This window comes from Sander lucioperca, chromosome 19, assembly GCF_008315115.2.
Source record: "Sander lucioperca isolate FBNREF2018 chromosome 19, SLUC_FBN_1.2, whole genome shotgun sequence".
Lineage (NCBI taxonomy): Eukaryota > Metazoa > Chordata > Actinopteri > Perciformes > Percidae > Sander > Sander lucioperca.
In genome coordinates, this window is record NC_050191.1 from 3,435,820 (window position 1) to 3,457,184 (window position 21,365).

General features: G+C 38.4%; 1 protein-coding gene across 1 annotated transcript in view; it reads right to left on the reverse strand.

The window, feature by feature from the left end:
- The window catches only part of LOC116067478 (G-protein coupled receptor family C group 6 member A), a 48,338-nt gene continuing 26,973 nt past the window's right edge, over positions 1-21,365 (reverse strand). The window contains exons 6-7 of the mRNA XM_035995036.1: positions 1,365-2,530; positions 1-38 (exon numbers count right to left, since the gene is read on the reverse strand). Of these exons, the coding sequence (XP_035850929.1) occupies positions 1,389-2,530 (1,142 nt within the window). The 3' untranslated portion in view covers positions 1-38; positions 1,365-1,388. The remainder of the gene's footprint in view (positions 39-1,364; positions 2,531-21,365) is intronic.

A 21,365-nucleotide genomic window follows, 5' to 3' on the forward strand; every position in this document is an offset into this window, starting at 1 on the left:
AATAGAATAGAAGAGAGAGTATAACTGAATATCAGTGCATATTTGAATATATATTTGAATAATATTTGAACAGTGAATATTGTTTTAAATTTGTAAATTTGTTTGTTGTACATTTGTTCTTATATATATATATTTTAGAGCTATCAGCGTTAACGCGTTAATCGCGATGCGATTAAGGGCCGACGCGATGCGCTACATTTTTTTTAATCGCATTAATCGCATGCCGGCATTTATTAATTTATTTTACACTTCACTCGGCTTTGCGTCGTGCCTAACAGGCTACTATTTTGACCCTTTGCAGCACCGTTACTTATCATCAAGCTGCCACTTCCTTCTAACACATCCTGCTGCTGCAGGCTGCAGGCATGATGGAGAAAGACAGCAGCAACACAATCTGAATGGCGCTTTTTATTTTCCAAAACTCCCGGACGGCTCGTATACAAGTCGAAAGCCATATGCACGTTGTGTAAAGCTGAATTAAAATATCACCGAAACACGTCAAGCTTGAGCTACCACCTACGGAGCTAAACATAGTAGTACAGTTAACATGATGCTGCCCGCTAGCATGCTGGAGAGTGCTACTTGCCGACTTGTGAATGAAACCAAATCCCAAAAAATTACTACAGCTCTTGCGAAATGGGTGGCAACTAACTGCAGACCTGTCAGCATCGTAGAAGACTCGGGTCTTAAAGACGTACTATGGTTGGCATGTTCTGACCTGTCTCGTTGCCGTCGAGGGAGACAGTAGTTTCACCATACACAGCCTGTACGACACAGAGAAAGCAGCCACACTGGAACAGCTGCAAGGTGCTGCAAACGCTGTCTCATTGTGATCACTGGACGTCAGTGAGTAATCATTGATTAAAACATTATTTAGGAGTTACTAAACACTATATTGACTCTAGTAAGGATAGGGATTTTTAGTTTTTTTAGTTAGGTACTTGGAGCAATTGTGCAATAATGACAGATTCACACATTTTTCTTTTGTTTACAGTAAATAAATAATTACAAATCTTAAAATCAAGTTCATAAAGTAACTTTCTTTGCATTCATTTGATTCCCAATCAAGATGCACTGGTAAAAATTGCTTTCGATTGTTAATATGTACTTAAACACTGTTCTGAAATGCAAAATAATAGAATTTTAATCATGTGATAAATATGCGATTAATTGTGATTAACTATAGAAATTCAGCGATTAATCGCGATTAAAAATTGTAATCGTTTGACAGCCCTAATATATTTATATTCTGTTCCTAATATATATGTTGTCTGAATAATATATGTTGTTTGTATATCTGGAGTTTGTAACAATAATAATTTCCCCCTGGGATTATTAGTTAAGTATTTCTGATTCTGATTCTGAATACAATTTCACTGGAAAAATTTTCAGAAGGATATACTGCGTTTCCCAATTTTTGTTCTTAGCCTAAGATAGGCATTAATCTTTCCATTGGACATATCCATTATGTCCAGCACTGAATCAGTATGGCTGATCTTGCTTGGTGTCCCTGAGCTCCTCAATATAGTTGATGTACTTGATAATCTGTCACTCTTTTGTGAGTGTGTATTCTTTCCAGGGATATCTATATCTATCTCTGTCACAGAATCAAGATTTGGACTGGGGATGACATGCCATTTTCTTAAAATCTTCTCTATTGTGTCTGTCTTTGACCCCCAAAGTGCTTCATAGCACTTGGGTAAAAAATGGCAGAAGATGATGCCATAGCTGGACACTAGAATGGCTGAAGCCTGCACAGGAGTGCCATTTTCACTGTTGGTGATATAGACTGGGATGAAACACACCCACACAAACAAGTACATTAGCATGCTAAAGATTATGTAGCCTGTTTCACTGAACTCATGTGGAACCTTCCTGCCTTTGATGGCCAAGAGGAAGCAAATCAATGATAACAGAGCTATGTAGCTCAACATAATGCCAAAACCTATATATGTGTTACCTTCATCACAGTGGATTAGTATTGTCATGCTTTGTGGAGGTGGAGGTGTTTCATCAATATCAGGAGAATCAAAGATCAGCCAGAGAAGACAGATGATCCCCTGGAGAGTAGTTATGATGATGACAATTGCAGGTGGATGGTAAAGTTTGTGTAGTTGCCGACTTGTCAGCTGACCAAAGGGAAGGAAAGCAAGGAAAGTACGATAGGCCTTGACTAGGATGCAGGACACACACAGGGTGAAGCCCATAGCATACATTACCTGGCGGGCACGGCAGAAATGTACACTTGGCTTGCCCATGAAGCATATGACACTTGCAAAGCTCACTGATAGACCAGCCATCATCACACAGGACAATCTCACCTCAGCTCTTTTCATAGGTGGGGAATCTCTGTACACTAAAAAGATAATGAAGGTAACCAACAAGAGCAAGATACCAAAGGCTGCTGCAGCCATCATGACGATTGGGTGAGGATCGCTCCATTTCATGTAAGACTCTGTTCTTGGCTTGCACTCACTCCAATTCTTGAGAGACCAGGTTCCATTGGGACAGGTTTTGCAGTTTTGAAGATCTGTTAGAGAAAATGGTGATGTACAGATTAGGTAAAATAAGCCCATTCTGGTTTATTTAGGTCTACAGCAGGCCGCCAAATCTGGAATCTGAAGTTCACAGAGATGGAAATAAAATCCCTTTGTAATTATCTTAAAAGCCCAAATGACACCTGTAAGGGCTCCAGTGTCGTACATTGGTTTCAGTGGCTTTTTTTTTTTTAAGATTATTTTTTATGTGCATTTCCGCCTTTAATGATAGCAACTAAGTGATAGATTAATGATAGACAACTAAGACATGAAAGGGGAAGACATGATGCAGGAAACCGTCACAGGTCAGACTCGAACCTGCGTCGAGAAATAAACCGTCGGTGTGATCTGTTGTTGTTATCACTTTAAGATAATTAAACTTAACTAACCTAACTAAATAGAAGCTGTTTAGGCAGGCTAACGCGCTAGCATTACGTGGGTAATAGTTAGGTAGCTCTACCTTATGAGTGATTTAATATGTGCCAGCTTGTGATACATTAAATATCGAACGAACCTTAGAAGTGTGTTCCCCTTGTTAACACAATGACTCAAACCAGAAATAACACAAAGCCTATAGAAGCCTACCGCACAACAAGAAATAACCATTTTATTATATGAGCGAACACGAACACGTACGCATTTGACTTGCCGTCCGTCCACAGCATAGCTCTTCCGCCGTCTGCATGGCGTTCATAATTTGCGCGTGACGTCACGTGCACAGGGTCTATAAAGGTGCTGGTTGACAAGTAGCTAATACTAATGCTTTAGCCAGCTAGCACACCCCTGTCTGTCTGCCTCACTCTCCCGGTGCTGCAAGGCTTCAGACGGGATGAGAGCTGACATCAGACTCGAACCTGCATCGAGAAATAAACCTCTACTAGGGCTGTAGCAATACACCAAATCCATGATGCGGTTCGTATCACGATTTTTGACCCCCGATTCTATACAAACCTCAATTCTTCTTTTTTTTTGGGGGGGGGGGAATTATATTCTGTAAACGTGATACAACTTTTTTTTCTGCCACATGGCATCGTTTAGTCATTGATTACATGCCCCTTTGCAACACAGTAATACAATAGAGACCTTATTTATTGATATTGATTAATTTCAATATCTATCGATCCAACACCAAAGATTCTTTTGTATCTTAAAATAATGTTTCCAAAAATGAGACATAAGTATAATGGTAATGGTACTGGTAATGGACAATTCCGCTTCCAACCTGTAGGGGGAATGAAGAGGAAAAGTGCTTTGGTGCCTACTATAGACCCTTTGCAAACATGTGACCACGACCACGTGACCACGCCATGACGTACGGCAGAATCACCGGAAGCACAAGCTAAACAGTGTAGTAGACGAGCGGAAAGTTTCATTTGTTTCAATCAGTTTAAAATAAATAACACTAAATAAACTTTTATAATTGTACTATCTTCTGAAAGCTTTTAAACACATCGAGGATTATGGTGTTTCATAACACCGAGCCAGTTAGCTGCCCTCTGAGCCAAGCCAACTACTGTATAACACAGCTTTGACTCACACAACAGATCACGATCAAACTATAAATGTGAATAACTTGTACTAACATTTGAATTTCCCTTTCGTATTAAAGGCAACCTCTGAGCAGGCTAATGTATTTCAACAGCTGACTTTGGGTATAAATAACACAAGTTATCTTGGAAGCTAACGTTAGCTAGCAATCACCTGTTGAGCTCCATGCAAAGTCTGCAGCCAGCAGCAAAGACAAACTCCCAAAAGAGCCACATAAAGTGAAACTGAAGGGAAGTTGTGAAACATTCAAATACGAAGACAAACTGTCTGTCTGCCTCACTCTCCCAGAGCTGCAAGGCTTCAGACGGGATGAGAGTTCACAACAGCCCCAGGGACACATCCACAGTCAGCCCCCAGCCAGCTAGCAGCCAGCCAGCAATCCAAACCCGGTCAGCACTTAACTCCGGTGCTAAGGATGCTAACGGCAATTTACTGAACCGTCGGGAAACAGACCCAGGCCCGCACCCGAGTCAGAACAGCGGCCATACCTCCGTTAGCATTACCGGTTCGGTCCTTGGTTTTTTTTGCCCCCAACGTCTCCTCCCAGGCAGCGCGGCAATGGTTATGTTTAGGGTTAAGGTTAGGGTTAGCTGCCTGGAAGGCGCCGTTGGAGGCAAAAAACACCATCGAGCTACCGGTTCTCCTCCTTGCCAAATTCCACCCCCCCTCACGTTTAGCCATCTTTACAGTTACGTCTTTACAGCTGAATTTACCCGACAAAAGGGGTTAAGGCACCAAAACGACTAATACTAATAGTAATTTAATCCGCCTTTAATGATAGGACAACTCAGACGTGAAAGGGGAAGACGTGATGCAGGAAACCGTCACAGGTCAGACTCGAACCTGCATCGAGAAATAAACCTCTACTAGGGCTGTAACGATACACCAAACCCACTATTCGGTTCGTATCACGATTTTTGACCCACAATTCTATACAAAACTCAATTCTTTTTTTTGGGGGGTGTGGGGGGGGAGGAGTTATACTCTGTAAACGTGATACAACTTTTTTTTGGTGGGGCCCCAACCATTTCAAAAGATAGGCTACATACCAAAACTGCAATACCCTGTATCTCACTCTGTTAACATGTCAACAACATGGCTCCACAAAACACTCAAAGGGGGAGAGAGAGACAGAGAGAGAGAGAGAGAGAGAGAGAGAGAGAGAGAGTGAGAGTGTGTGTGTGTGTGTGTGTGTGTGTGTGTGTGTGCGCGTGCGTGTGTGAGGAGCGTACCTTGTGTAGTTGCATTCCCCTTTCTCTCTCTCTCTCACACACATGTAAAATTACTACTGTCACAAACCTAAATTAAGAGTGAACTAGAAAATGCATTTCCTGCGGAAAATGCGTGGGAATGCTGAATAGCTGAATTGCTAAAGCTAAACTGGTTGAATAGCTTAAATCAGTAAGAAGAAGTTGAAGTAGTGAGAATAGTTGAAAAAGTGGAAATCGTTTTAATACGTATGAATTTCATTAAAAAGTTAAAAGCTTATGCTAAACTGAACTGTTGGCTTCAAAAGTTGAATGACAAAAGACGTAGAACATTGTGAGGTCTGAGTATATTTTCTAACCGATAATCACTCACTAATGCAGAAATATGAAACAAATAGTACGAAAAATCTTAAAGCTCAAATGCACTACACTGCTAAAAAATCAGGAAAATTGTTAGAGTTGGAAGCTAAACTACATTACCCAAGTGAAGAGCTAAAATACAGTGTTAGAAAAGCTTGAAGCTGAACTGTAATACTGTCAAAGATGAAAGTTGAAATGAATTACCTAAAACGGCTGAAAGAAGAAATACTTTGTATTATTATCAGACACTGCATAGAACGAAAAAGCATCAATCTAGCTGATATGAGATGTGAAATATATTAAGTAATAAGAATGGGGCTGAAAAAAAGGAAAGAGAGGACAGAGAGAAGGAGAGAAGAGAGGAGAGCCAAAATAAAACATGAATAGCTGAATTGTTAAAGCTAAACTGGTTGAATAGCTTAAATCCGTAAGAATAAGTTGAAGTAGTGAGAATAGTTGAAAAAGTGAAATGACATCTTGATCAGGGACACATTGACTGATGTACCCCAGTGGGATTCAAACCAGGATCTCCCATGCCAAAGGTATGTGCCCTATCCACTACACTATCATCTGTATAGATCATGGATGTTCCTTTAGCACTTATAAAGCCTGTCTTTGATCATTAATCACCACACCTGCTAATGAGTGCGAGACAGTGTGAGAGAACCGTAGGTTCTTTATCTAGAACTGTAGGTGAAATTATGGAGGGGCTGAAAATTTTGGGAGCGGAAGAAAATTTGAAGGATTTGAAGCATGATCTCATTGACTTCAATGTTAAAAAAAAGTGTTAAAAAGCTTAATATTTTAAAAAGTATAAATAGTAGAAAAAACGTTGAAGAAGTCCCGTCATTAGCTGAAAGAGTTGAACATTTTAAAAGTTGAATGGTTTTAATACCTCAACCTATGCAGAAGTTACGGAGAGCCAAAAAACGTACGGAAGAGGGAATAAAAACAAGAAACAGAAACAGACAAACAGACAGACCGAGACAGAGAGAAACAAACAGAGAGACATGGACAGACAGAGAGAGACAGGGAGAAACAGAAACAGACAGAGACAGACAGACAGAGAGAAACAAACAGACAGACAGAGAGAGAAAGAGACTGGGAGAAACAGAGACAGACAGAGACAGACAGAGAAAGACAGAGTGAGAGAGAGAGAGAGAGACAGACAGAGAGAGACAGAGACAGACAGCGACAGACAGAGAGAAACAAACAGACAGAGAGAAACAGAAACAGACAGACAGAGAGACAGAGATGGACAGAGAGACAGAGAGAGACAGACAGACAGACAGACAGACAGAGAGACAGAGACAGACAGCGACAGACAGAGAGAAACAAACAAACAGACAGAGAGACAGAGACAGACAGACAGAGAGAAACAGAAACAGACAGACAGAGACAGGGAGAAACAGAGACAGAGAGACAGAGACGGACAGAGAGACAGAGAGAGACAGAGACAGACAGAGAGAGACATAGACAGACAGAGAGAGACAGAGACAAACAGAGAGACAGACAGAGAGAGACAGAGACAGTCAGACAGAAGTGGAACACTAAAGATGTAGACTAATGTTCATATTACTGCCTGTGGTATTCAATTCAACTGTCTGTGAAAGGGTTGTCATGGTAATGTATGACCAGTGAAAACACCCTTTGAAGTCTGTGATGAGATCTCTTTGATCTTTAATCAGGTTAACGACCGTGTCACCTGCTGAAACTGTCACCTGTGCCCCACTGGAGCTATTCAAAGACGCAGAGCAAGCTCTCAAATAAAGCCTCAGACTGCTAAAACGATAAGTGCTATCGGTGAAATGATGTAATCGTGACCACCACAAGGCCTTTGTGAACATATTCATGTAAAATTTATGTTGATAAACTTAAAAATGTGGGCATATCAGCGATTTAAAAAAGTGGTTCGCTCTGCGTTTCGCTGGGAAATGTGGAGGACATTTAACATAGCAGCGAATGGAAGGAGATGTGGAACTCTTGTCATTTGGAAGCTCATCGAGCCAAAAGTAATAGTAATATCACAAAACTGAGTACATTGGCTGAAACTAGACAAAAATACCTACGTTTTGATGTATAAATTGTGTATGAAAAGTAGATATTGTGGGCGTGAGAGCAATTTATAGAGAGGGGACAAAGATATTTTTTCTAAGCTGCTGCACTCTAACAATGACATCATCCACTCTGGCAGACGCCACACACACTCACTAGAAACGCAGAAAAATCCTGAAATGATCACTAAACTTAAACAGCTTTTTCACAAAAACCGTAATAGATATCAAACTGAAAAGCCATAGCCGGATTGCTGAATATTTTGTGAACATTTTAAAGTTTGTTTTGCTTCTGTAGGTGAAAGTATGAAGGAGCTGAAAATTTTGGGAGCGGAAGAAGATTTGCAGGATTTGAAGCATGCTCTCATTGACTTCAATGTTAAAAAAAAGTCATAAAAAGCTTAATATTTGAAAAAGTATAAATAGTAGAAAAAAAGTTGAAGAAGTCCCATCATTAGCTGAAAGAGCTGAACATTTTACAAGTTGAATGGTTTTAATAGCTGAACGTATGCAGAAGTTACAGAGAGCCAAAAAACGTACGGAATAAGAATAAATAAAGAACAGGATAACAATAGTTGGAATGCTGCTGAACAGCATTCCCACTAATAATAAGATATGAGAAAAAATAAAGAACCGGATACCAATAGTTGGAATGCTGCTGAACAGCATTCCCACTAATAAGATATAAGAATAAGAAAAATAAAGAACAGAATAACAATAGTTGGAATGCTGCTGAACAGCATTCCCACTAACTAGAAAATGCATTTCCTGCGGGAAATGCGTGGGAATGCTGAATAGCTGAATTGCTAAAGCTAAACTGGTTGAATAGCTTAAATCAGTAAGAAGAAGTTAAAGTAGTGAGAATAGTTTAAAAAGTGGAAATCGTTTTAATACATATGAATTTCATTAAAAAGTTAAAAGCTTATGCTAAACTGAACTGTTGGCTTCAAAAGTTGAATAATGAAAAAAGACGTAGAACATTGTGAGGTCTGAGTATATTTTCTAACCGATAATCACTCACAAATACAGAAATATGAAACAAATAGTACGAAAAATCTTAAAGCTCAAATGCACTACACTGCTAAAAAATCAGGAAAATTGTTAGAGTTGGAAGCTAAACTGCATTACCTAAGTGAAAGTGAAAACCCCATTTGAAGTCTGTGATGAGATCTCTTTGATCTTTAATCAGGTTAACGACCGTGTCACCTGCTGAAACTGTCACCTGTGCCCCACTGGAGCTATTCAAAGACACAGAGCAAGCTCTCAAATAAAGCCTCAGACTGCTAAACCGATAAGGGCTATCGGTGAAATGATGTAATCGTGACCACCACAAGGCCTTTGTGAACGTATTCATGTAAAATTTATGTTGATAAACTTAAAAATGTAGGCATATCAGCGATTTAAAAAAGTGGTTCGCTCTGTGTTTCGCTGGGAAATGTGGAGGACATTTAACATGGCCGTGAATGGAGGGAGATGTGGAGATCTTGTCATTTGGAAGCTCATCAAGCCAAAAGTATAAGGCATATCGCAAAACTGAGCACATTGGCTGAAACTAGACAAAAATACCTACGTTTTGATGTATGACAAGTAGATATTGTGGGCGTGAGAGCAATTTATAGAGAGGGGACAAAGATATTTTTTCTAAGGTGCTGCACTCTAGCGATGACATCATCCACTCTGCCAGACGCCACACACACTCACTAGAAACGCAGAAAAATCCTGAAATGATCACTAAACTTAAACAGCTTTTTCACAACAACTGTAAAAGATATCAAACTGAAAAGCCATAGCCTAATACCTGAATATTTTGTGAACATTTTAAAGTTTGTTTGGCGTCTGTACGTGAAAGTATGAAGGAGCTGAAAATTTTGGGAGCGGAAGAAGATTTTAAGGATTTGAAGCATGCTCTCATTGACTTCAATGTTAAAAAAAAAGTCATAAAAAGCTTAATATTTTAAAAAGTATAAATAGTAGAAAAAAAGTTAAAGAAGTCCCATCATTAGCTGAAAGAGCTGAACATTTTAAAAGTTGAATGGTTTTAATAGCTGAACGTATGCAGAAGTTACAGAGAGCCAAAAAACGTACGGAAGAGGGAATAAAAAGAAAAACTAGAAAATGCATTTCCTGCGGAAAATGCGTGGGAATGCTGAATAGCTGAATTGCTAAAGTTAAACTGGTTGAATAGCTTAAATCAGTGAGAAGAAGTTGAAGTAGTGAGAATAGTTGAAAAAGTGGAAATCTTTTTAATACGTATGAATTTCATTAAAAAGTTAAAAGCTTATGCTAAACTGAACTGTTGGCTTCAAAAGTTGAATAATGACAAAATAAGTAAAACATTGTGAGGTCTGAGTTTATTTTCTAACTGATAATCACTCACAAATGCAGAAATATGAAACAATAGTACGAAAAATCTTAAAGCTCAAATGCACTACACTGCTAAAAAATCAGGAAAATTGTTAGAGTTGGAAGCTAAACTGCATTACCCAAGTGAAGAGCTAAAATACATTGTTAGAAAAGCTTGAAGCTGAACTGTAATACTGTCAAAGATAAAGGTTTAAATGAATTACCTTAAACGGCTGAAAGAAGAAATACTTTGTATTATTATCAGACACTGCATACAACGAAAAAGCATCAATTTAGCTGATATGAGATGTGAAATATCAGGTGAAAAGAATGGGGCTGAACAAAAGGAAAGAGAGGACAGAGAGAAGGAGAGAAGAGAGGAGAGAAAGAGAAAGAGAGGAGAGGAAAAAGAGAGAGCCAAAATAAAACATGAATAGCTGAATTGTTAAAGCTAAACTGGTTGAATAGCTTAAATCAGTAAGAAGAAGGTGAAGTAGTGACAATAGTTGAAAAAGTGGAAATCAGTAGAATGAGTATGAATTTCATTAAAAAGTTGAATAACACCACTAATGTATAAAGTAATTTATATGTTATATAATATTTTATCTGAAATTATGAATCAGTATGGAAAACTTACAAATGCTGTGAGAAACATTGATGAAAATGCAGAAATATGGAACAAATTGTTTGTTCTAAACTGCTGAAAAACTTGTAAGTTGGGAGCTGAACTGCACATAAGTTAAGAGCTAAAATACATTTTAGAAAAGCTGGAAGCTAAACCGTAATACTGTCAAAAGTGGACGTTTCAATGAATTGACTAAGAAGACTTATTATCAGCCATATCCATTGCATAGAACAAACAAGCAGAAAGAGAGAGAGAGAGGAAAAAGAGAGGAAAGATAAAAGGAGAGGAAAAAAGAGAAAAGGAATCAACTTTCAATAGCATATATGTCAGTGGTAACACACCTTTGGAGCAAGTATGGGTTAAGTGTTTACTTCAGGGACACATTGATTGATGTACCTCAGTGTGTGTCTATATGTGTGTGTGTGTGTGTGTATGTATGTGTGTGTGTGTGTGTGTGTGTGTGTGTGTGCGTATGTGTTGGTGTGTGTTGGTGTGTGTCTGTGTGTGTGTGTGTGTATGTGTCTGTGTGTGTGTATATGTGTTTGTGTGTGTATGTGGGTGTGTGTGTGTGTCTGCATATGTGTGTGTGCGTGTGTGTTTGTGTGTGTATGAGTGTGTGTGTGTGTGTGTGTGTATGTGTTTCTGTGTCTGCATGTGTGTGTGTGTGTGTGTTTGTGTGTGTGTGTGTGTGTGTGTGTGTGCATATGTGTCTGCGTGTGTGTATATATGTGTGCATGTGTGTCTGTGTGTGTGTGTGTGTGTGTGTGTATGTGTTTGTGTGTGTGTGTGTCTGCATGTGTGTGTTTGTGTGTGCGTGTGTGTGTCTGCGTGTGTGTATATGTGTGTGTGTGTGTGTGTGCATGTGTGTCTGTGTGTGTGTGTATGTGTGTCTGTGTGTGCGTGTCTGTGTGTGTGTTTGCGTGTGTGTTTTTGTGTGTCTGTTGTGTCTGTGTGTGTGTGTGTGTGTCTGTGTGCGTGTGTGTGTGTGTGTGTGTGTCTGTGTGTGTGTGTCTGTGTGTGTGTTTGTGTGTGTGTGTGTGTGTGTGTCTGTGTCTGTGTGTGTGTGTGTGTGTGTGTTTGTGTGTGTGTGTGTGTGTGTCTGTGTGTCTGTTTGTCTGTGTGTGTGTGTGTGTCTGCGTATGTGTGTTGGTGTGTGTGTGTGTGTGTGTGTGTGTGTGTGTGTGTCTGTGCTCTTACCAACCTATCCAACTGTGGACTTCGGCATCGTTACACATCCACCAACAGGGGACGTCTCGACTTGAAAAATGTCCCCTGTTGGAAATGCTTTAAATCATGATAAAATGATGTCTAAAACCATCTGGTGATTTTTTTTTAATTTTAGCCAAGTGGGGACATTTATGTTTGTGAGTGTTAAAGCCATACTCGGCACTGCCCCTGCTGGTTGGAGCAGGGATTTTTACCACTTATTCACACACGCCGTTTTCAACACTCCTCCAAGGTGTGAATGGCTTGCAGCCCCAGACAGCCTGTCAGACTGTAGAGGGTCTCTAAACAGGCCACTTAAAAAAATAAACTAGTTTCTAGAAACATAATGTTTTTGTAACAAAACATAAAGGCACAACTTTAGTGGATGTTTAGAAGTTTCAAGTTTCTCATTTTAATAATATCAAATGCTACAGAGAAGGCAAGAGAGTAGTATTTTAGAATCTAAAAAAGGAAGAAAAATAGAAAAATAACCACGACAAAATTAGAATTGAAATGGTCATCATGAAAATCTTTTTTTTTTTTTTATTAATCACCCAAGCTGATTTAAGATCAGTAAGGACTAGACCTTTTCAATGTAATTGTTTACACAATCTACACTACTGTATGGAACAGAAGTAGCATTTATGAAAAATAATTGACCCATGCAGGTTCTGTTTTAGAGCACAAACTTAAAACACCATTGCAAGAACAAAGTTAAAACACCATTGTAAGATAACGTTTTCTTTTTTCAACTATCCTACACTTAAAACCTATATTAACACACTCACTAACCCTAAGTACATGTCTAATTCCTGTAATAATTCATTATATGTTTTTAATGCATGCATCAATGGACATTTCTTTTGTGCACATTTCTTATAGTTATATTTCTGACAATCTCAATGTACCGTCTTCATAAAGTCCTTGAATTTCATCATTTCAGGACAGGGGAATGTTAGTCTAAATGTTGTATGACAATCTGGCTATTTCACATTAGCAACCCTAAAGCTCAAGGTGTAAAGGCCTAACGACCATCATTACATGTCACTTAGCTCACGCTTTTATCCAAAGCGACTTACAATTGCTATATGTCAGAGGTTGCATGCCTCTGGAGCAACTATGGGTTAAGTGTCTTGCTCAGGGACACATTGGTTGATGTATCGCAGTGGGAATTGAACCCAGGTCTCCCACACCAAAGGCATGTGTCATATGCACTGCGCCATCACCACCCATCTGATACTGGTAACCCTCCCCCACACAGATAAGGCCTTTCAATCTCATTTATAAATGAAGTAACATGTATGAAAAAGAAATAAGCACAATTCATAATACTGATAAAAAAAGATAATCTCAGTATGTACATTATAATATTAACACATTATAGATAAGCGTATTTATAGAACAAATGAAACATTAATAACTTTGATTAGGAATTACATACTAATGTGTAAGTATGTCGGACAGTTTTTTTTTTTTTAACTTTATGTTGCAATGGTGTTTTAAGTTTGTGCGCTAAAACAGGTTGTCCCCACTTGGCCTCTATTAAATGACAGAAGTCCCCTGTTGACTAGTGTGCTGAGACACTAACACTCCTGCATGAGTCCATACTGTACATTAGTTCAGTAAAAGACAGTATCAGTGTCAGGAGTAATATGACAAGTTTGATAGATAAGATTTAGTTAAGTTTCATAAGGTTTTTCTCATTTGTAAATGTTTAGATAACATTTTCTTTTTCCAACTATCCTACACTTAAAACCTATATTAACACACTCACTAACCGTAAGTACATGTCTAAGTCATTATATGTTTAAATGCATGCATCAATAGAAATGGTCATCAGTAAGATCATTTCTTTTTTTGTTTTAATCAATCACCCAAGCTGATTTGAGATCAGAAAGGACTAGACCTTTTCAATGTAATTGTTTACACAAGCTACACTACTGTATGGAACAGAAGTAACATGTATGAAAAAGAAATAAGCACAATTCATAATACTGATAAAAAAGATAATCTCAACCAAATAATGATAATAATTCTTGTAACCCTTGACAGCTTCTAAATCCCTGCTTTGTAATTGATATAATACTTTAGAAATGGGGAATCCATCATTCATGAAGTATGAACATTATAATATTAACACATTATAGATAATCGTATTAAAGAACAAATGAAACATTAATAACTTTGATTAGGAATTACATACTAATGTGTAAGTATGTCGGACAGTTGAAAAAAGAAATTTATGTTGCATTGGTGTTTTAAGTTTGTGCGCTAAAACAGGTTGTCCCCACTTGGACTCTATTAAATGACAGAAGTCCCCTGTTGACTAGTGTGCTGAGACACTAACACTCCTGCATGAGTCCATACTGTACATTAGTTCAGTAAAAGACAGTATCAGTGTCAGGAGTAATATGACAAGTTTGATAGATAAGATTTAGTTAAGTTTCATAAGGTTTTTCTCGTTTGTAAATGTTTCTTGCTCTGTCTCTGCAGAGGAAGATCAGTACTTTACCAGACAGTCTGTTACTGAACTAATGTACAGTATGGAGACATGCAGGAGTGTGAGTGTCTCTGCACACTAGTCAACAGGGGACTTAAGTCATTCAGTACAGTCCAAGTGGGGACAATTTGTTCTGTTTTTAGAGGTGTGTGTATTGTTGTTCAAATAAAGATGGGGCTATTGAAACACAAATGTGCAGTTCCCTCATAACTATGTGAAAAGATCATCAGACCATCTCAAAGTGCTTACAGCTATTGTTGTGGATAAAGGCTGGGAGCCCAGGTATATCTGGCTTTACATATGTTAATCACAGTTGAATAACATGAATGGTGATTCAATGCAGGTGGACCAGACAGATATGCTTCTTCATTTCACTAAGGTTTACAAGCAGTGGAATACTCACTGGAACACATTATTATTAACATTATTAAGTGGTTATAATTTAATTTTAGCTTTTACCACTATGTCTGAAATATACAATAACCCTCATTTACGAAACAAACCTACGACAGAAAACAAGCGTAAAACTGGCGTGAGGTCATTTCAATGCAAAGTTCTGCATTTATCAACATGGACGTGAGTGGAGGCTACGATCAAATCTCATGTCAAGTTTAAACTTTATAAGTCACTATATGTATTTGACACTTATTTACATTGTACATAAAAAACTAACAAATTATATGCTTGAATGATGTGAGGCAGGGGCCTGTTTCACAAAAGCAGAATATATAAATCCAGGATAACTGGTAAAGCGAGGCTTGACCTAGTCTAATCTGTGCATCCTGTCTTGGTACGTTTCACGAAGGCCAAGCCAGGCTGAGGAGGAGCGACTAGGTCGAGCCAGGTTGAGGAGGAGCGACTAAGTTGAGCCAGGCTGAAGTAATTTGGATAGATGCGCGTTCACGGCTTTCCTTAACAGACTGCAAGGTCGATAACAGATTTATTGATGCTAAAATGGAGATATACACATTGTTCATACTTTACACAGAGTGAGCAGCAGCATAATCCCTTTTCTTGGTTTTGTGAAACAGGCCCCAGGGCTTTACTATTAACCTACTCAGTGGCATACAGATTTTATAAAACTGGCTCCACATTAATGAACATAGCATTACAATGCTCATTGGTGCATTGTGATAAAAAAACACATTCTATTATATTTTTTAAAATATAACCCTTTAAAAGGAGCCATTCTGCATAATCAGTAGACAACTCAAACTTTTGATACTTAAAGTGCATTGTGATGATAAAAATTCTGTACCAGTCAGTAACATTTCGAATTCAGGACTTTTGTATTCCAAAAATAAAATGCATTCCACCACTGGTCAACATAGACTCTCACTCTTCTTCTCTGTTACTGTTGTGCACAGTGGCAGCAAAAAGTGCTGCTAAGATGTGAGTGACTTGGAGGGGGGGGGAGGTGTGAATATGCGCCACTAGATCTGGTCATGAAATGTCTGTGAGGGGTTTTCTGTAGCTGAGGGAGGTAGTTAGGGCTTTTCACTTTCTACACATCTCATAGCCAAGATGTTCTAGTCAAAGAAGACTGACACTCAGACATGGCAAAATAATTGCATGTGTGTGTCTTTTAGTACACCACATAAAAATTGTTTGTGTTAAACGCCTTTTAAAATATCATTGAATTATTTTAAAACCACATGAATTTCCCCTTGCGGGATAATAAGTTCACTTTGACCTTTGACTTCTTTAAGTTGATTGTGTGTGACATGGTCTTTAAAGCAGTAGAGCTTTTTGCTCTCAGTGGCTCTGTATGTCTGACTAATTGACCCTACCTGCAGTAGGAAATGGACAGAATGGAACAGAGTGAAAGAGGTCGACTCCAGATCTAATCTTACCCAACTGCCCACTTTCCTTATTAATTGGTTGTTCATCTATCTTTATCTGATTGGCCAGACACATACCCAGCTGCAACAAAAAAGTAATAAGAAAGTAAATGCAAACAAAATGTCACTATTTAGATGGAGAATGTATTTAAAAATGCAAATATTCTATTTCAAAAGAGCGTACAGTGGTTATTCCATAATGTTTGACCATATTATTTGACTACTCACAAGCATAATACTTACAAAAATAAATCATTGTGTCTATGTTAATGCATGAGTTGTAACTGCATGTCTTAAGTTAATGAATGAATATAATGAATATATGAATATAATTCCTCATTTTATTTGATCGAACACAGTGACCAAAGGGTTTCAGGTTAAACATTTGGACATTAGTAGGAACGAAAGGGTTGTTGTACATGTCAGACATCTTAAACTTAAACACCTATTTTTCTTTCTTCATTTTCCTAAGTGAGAATTCCACTGCTTGTAAACCTTAGTGAAATGAAGAAGGATATCTGTCTGGTCCACCTGCATTGAATCACCATTCATGTTATTGAACTGTGATTAACATATGTTAAGCCAGATGTACCTGGGGTCACCCTTTTTCCACAACAATAGCTGTAAGCACTTAGTAAAATCACTGTCCAGTTAGCTGGTGGGGTACCATGGTAAGCCAATCAGAGGCAAAGTATGGCGGGTCATGCATTTGCCAACCAATGAAAAGAAACATCGCGGCCAGGATTGTATATATATTCTAGCCTGTTCAAGGTTCTTTTCTACCTTTGGCTTTCGTTGACTTTGCAAAAGTAAAGTGAGAGGTAAGTTCCAAATTTTTACAAATTCTTCTTGCATGGATAAATCAAGTCAGTCTGTTGGTAAAACTATGTTGTAAAAATACTGATAGCTGAATATTATTTTATAAAGTCATTCAAGTTATCATGCCTTTCATCACTATCACTTTACATTGTCTTGTTATAGGTCATATAATTAATCGTGTTTTTCCCCTTAAATATTTCACAGAAAAATGAGACCAAAAAGGGTTTGCCCTGAAAAGGACGCCTTGCACTTATTGCTTCTGGGAAAGATAAAGACATATTTCAGAAAAAAACTCATCAGTGAGGAGAAAGGTATGTTAATACATTACAATATACAATTCTCTTTTCAATACTGCATGCAGGCACAAGGTTTTTGGTATTTGGTACTAATCTTCTCATTTGAACTAACAGCAGGAAAGTCATTTTAAGCAGGACAGTTTGAGTTATGTGCAATTATATATTAAGCATTTTCACTTTCTGTAAACCCTTAAAGTGACAATGCATGTCATCATCATCAGTTCTATAATTGCTGAGATAGTTTTTGTTGTTCATTGTGGTTGCAACGGTTATGTTTAATGTAATTAATAAATAAATATAATTGACTTATTCAGTTTCATGATCTATTTTTCAGGTCATGGAGTAATCGCCGCCATAAACATTGAGCAGGGAGATTTGTTGCTTGAGTATGTTGGAAGACACATCACTGGCTTGGAAGGAGAGGCCCTGTTCAAAGAGTACTCAGAGAAAGATGCCGCATTTCTTTATTTCTACTCCTTTCAGGAACAGACTTTCTGGTAAGAACCGTTGAATGAATGTTCTTACTATAATTTAACTGTGTTTAATAATATTTCTAAACTGTAAAATGCATTTCCTTAATTTTTGTATGCAGTGTTGATGGCAGTAAGACTACAGCAAGACTTGGACGATTCATAAATGATGACCATAAAGCCGAATAGCAAAATTAAAATAGTAAGTAACGGTCAAAAGTCACTCTGCCAGCATTTTTTTCATTATTTGTTTTAATCACAACATACATATATTGCTGAAACTACTGTTGTATTTTACATTACTAATGTGAAATAGAATAACTGATTATAATTCTGATTTTTGTGCCTGTGCTTATGTGACCAACAGATACTGGATGAACAGAAACGCCCACATCTGTTTGCATTTGCAATCACAAAAATAAATGCCGGTGAAGAAATTTTGTACGACTAAGGAGACCCTAACTGTCCATGGCGACATGTATGTATATTTATATTTTCACATTTTGTTACATGAAACTAATGTCAGGGATTTCATCAAGTAGTAAGGACTTGTTTCATCAACCAATATTGTAAATATGCTTTGCAAACAGCTATCTTTTAAAGGTATTGTTAAAACTCAAAATGTAGAGTGGCCCTGATATGGTGGTGCATAAAATAAGGGTGGGGATGAAAGTAGGTAGAGAGAATGTAAGAATGTAAAGTCCACCCTTGAAGAAAAAGTGTTAAGGCACACTAATTGTTTGCCCCTAACATTGGCAATAAATATAATAAAATACAATAAATAATAGAAACAGAGAGAAAGGATGTTAGGCATGCCTGCCTGTACACTCAAAGGATTATGGGATTACTAATCTAACCATCAGTCAAGGTTTACACTTTTGAATTAATATATTCAATGGGTTCTTTAACTTAATTTAACCTTTTATTTTAAATACAGTCTATGGTACAAGTTTGAATTAATTAATTTCATGTTGTAAATGTCATTTGTTTTAGAATACCACTGGTTCCTACCAACATAAACATGAAGATCGCAAATGGATGCAATGCCGCAGAGATTTTCCCAGGACTTTTTCACAACTGCAGTGAAACAAGTTGCCAAGCATATTTCCCAAAAAGAGTTGGAAATGGCTCATTACTTGTGTTCAGACAGTTCAACTTTACAAGCAGAGCATCTTTCTATTTGCCCTGCAAGATGGAATAGGCAAATTCAAAGGAAAATCTCTGGAAGAAATAACACCCAACATCAACTGTAAGTAAATGATTTAAAGAATCCCTCTACTTGTTTTTAAATACTTTAACTCATAATGGAGAAAAAAATACCTTTTCGCTTTTAAGTATTCATTTTAAACATTGTGTTGCAGCTGAGCAGGACCTGAGCGACTCAGATGCAGAGGAAATCCAATCTGAGCAGACTGCAACACCAAGTCAAGAAGGTAAGATTTTCTTCTGCATGTAGTGTTTTAATGGCACGAAAAAAATATGTCCACTAAATGCAGCCTGACTTTCAATTATTCAATCACCTATTGAATGTGTAAACATTGAATTGCATCAATGTGGTTTCAGGAAACTCAGAGGGTGGACATTCAGATCACAGGGCTGCTACCTCAAAGAAGAAAACTGGGGTCATAAAAAACTCAAGTCAAAAGGGTGAGCTTTTCCAATGAATCTAAAAAATATTGTATACATGGAGAACTCTTGACATTTGTTGACAAAAATGGTTAGTCATTTCTATTCATCAATTTATTCACTTGCTCTCTTTTGTTTTATGTATAGAGAAACCAAGAAGGCCCTGGTCACAGTCTGAGAGAAAAATCGTGGAACACCATTTCAAGGACTTCCTGAAGGAAATGAAGCTCCCTGGAAAAGTAGACTGTCAAAGATGCTTAAATGAAAATCAGACTCTAAGGGACAATGGAAGAGACTGGAAAACCATAAAATACTTTGTGCACAACAAAATAGTATATATCAAAAAGAATGTGTGCCAAGAGCGTTAAGACCAATAAAACTGTTGGAAAAAATTTTGTTGTACTGGATAGTCAGGATCCTGTATTGGAGACTGCACTATTCAGTAGGAAAACACCTCAACGCATCACAAGGTCGAAGTCATCCACAAGCGACAGCAGTCGGCGGGAAAGAGGAAGTCGGCAGCTGCCTTCACTCTCCTACCCATCGGCTCTATAGCCTAGTTTCTATTGTATTAATATAGTGTTTTTAAAAAAACAAAGAACAAATTTTTACATGTAGTAAGCATTTAGCCTCACGCTAATTTATCAAGACTCGAGTAGGGCTCCATCACCTCCTGCCTTCAGCCTCTCCAACCTTTTCAGTGCCCTGTCGGAATCGGAACTAGTAGCGGCCGATGTGGTTCGCCGGGCTCGCCCCACTTCAAAGCCGACTGACCAGCCGTCGTCACAGAAGAGGACCGCTGCCTCGCGGCTAAAGCTTGTAAGAGAAGCGGTAGCCAGACGATCCGGTGGCCTACACTGCCTGGATCGGCCCTAATGACAACGTTCCTCAAAAACAATCTCCCCAACCGACCGGTAAGCAATCTTGCTCTTCTTTTCCATGTCCATCTGTAACCGACACTGACTGTTTTGCTCCTGTCACCGGCCATCCACACCCCCCCACCCCTCGTACGCAATTCCCCCCAACCACAGTAATTATTGGTGACTCCATCACCAGAGATTTAACGTTTCATAATGCTGTCACACACTGCTTTCCTGGAGCCAAAGTTATGCTATTAAAATTCTAGACTGCCGGGGAAGTTCCTTCCTATGACACACTGAGCTGCTCTCTCATCTCTGTTTTCATCTGTTTCCTTTTGTGTGCATCCTTGTCCCAGAAATACATGTTACTAACCTAGCTCCAGGGAGTTTACTCCCTGGAGTCCTTATGTTTTTTCTTCGCAGAGCTACGCTGCAATGTCCGGTCGCGTCCTGCTACGTCCTGCTGCATCCTGCTGCGTTCTGCTGCGTCCACTGCATCCACCCATGTTCTGCTGTGCCACGTTACATCCCGCAACACCCTCCTGTGCCCTGCTATGACATGAACTACAACGACTACCTTGTAGTCACTGTTCCATTATCTTTATTATGACTGCCACTGTTCATCACACCCCCAACTGGCCCCATCAGACACCACCTATCTAGAGTCTGGGTCTGCCGAGGTTTCTTCCTAAAAGGGAGTTTTTCCTCGCCACTGTCGCAATAGCCACTGCTAATGCTTGCTCTTAAAGGAATTACTGTAATTGTTGGGGCTTTGGAAATTATAACTAGACCTACTCTATCTGTAAAGTGTCTCGAGATAAATCTTATGATTTGATACTATAAATAAAATTGAATTGAATTGTTGGTTGTGTGCCTTTTACTTAATTCAAACTCCATTTTACAATGCTGTACTATTTGACAGCCCTCAAAGATGCCTTATCTATTCACCAGTTAATGTATAACAGAGATTATAATTATGAGAAGAATTTGCCTGTTACATCACTGCAGATTATTTTTTTTCTGTACATTTCTTATAGTTTTATGTCTGACAATCACAATGTACCGTCTTCAT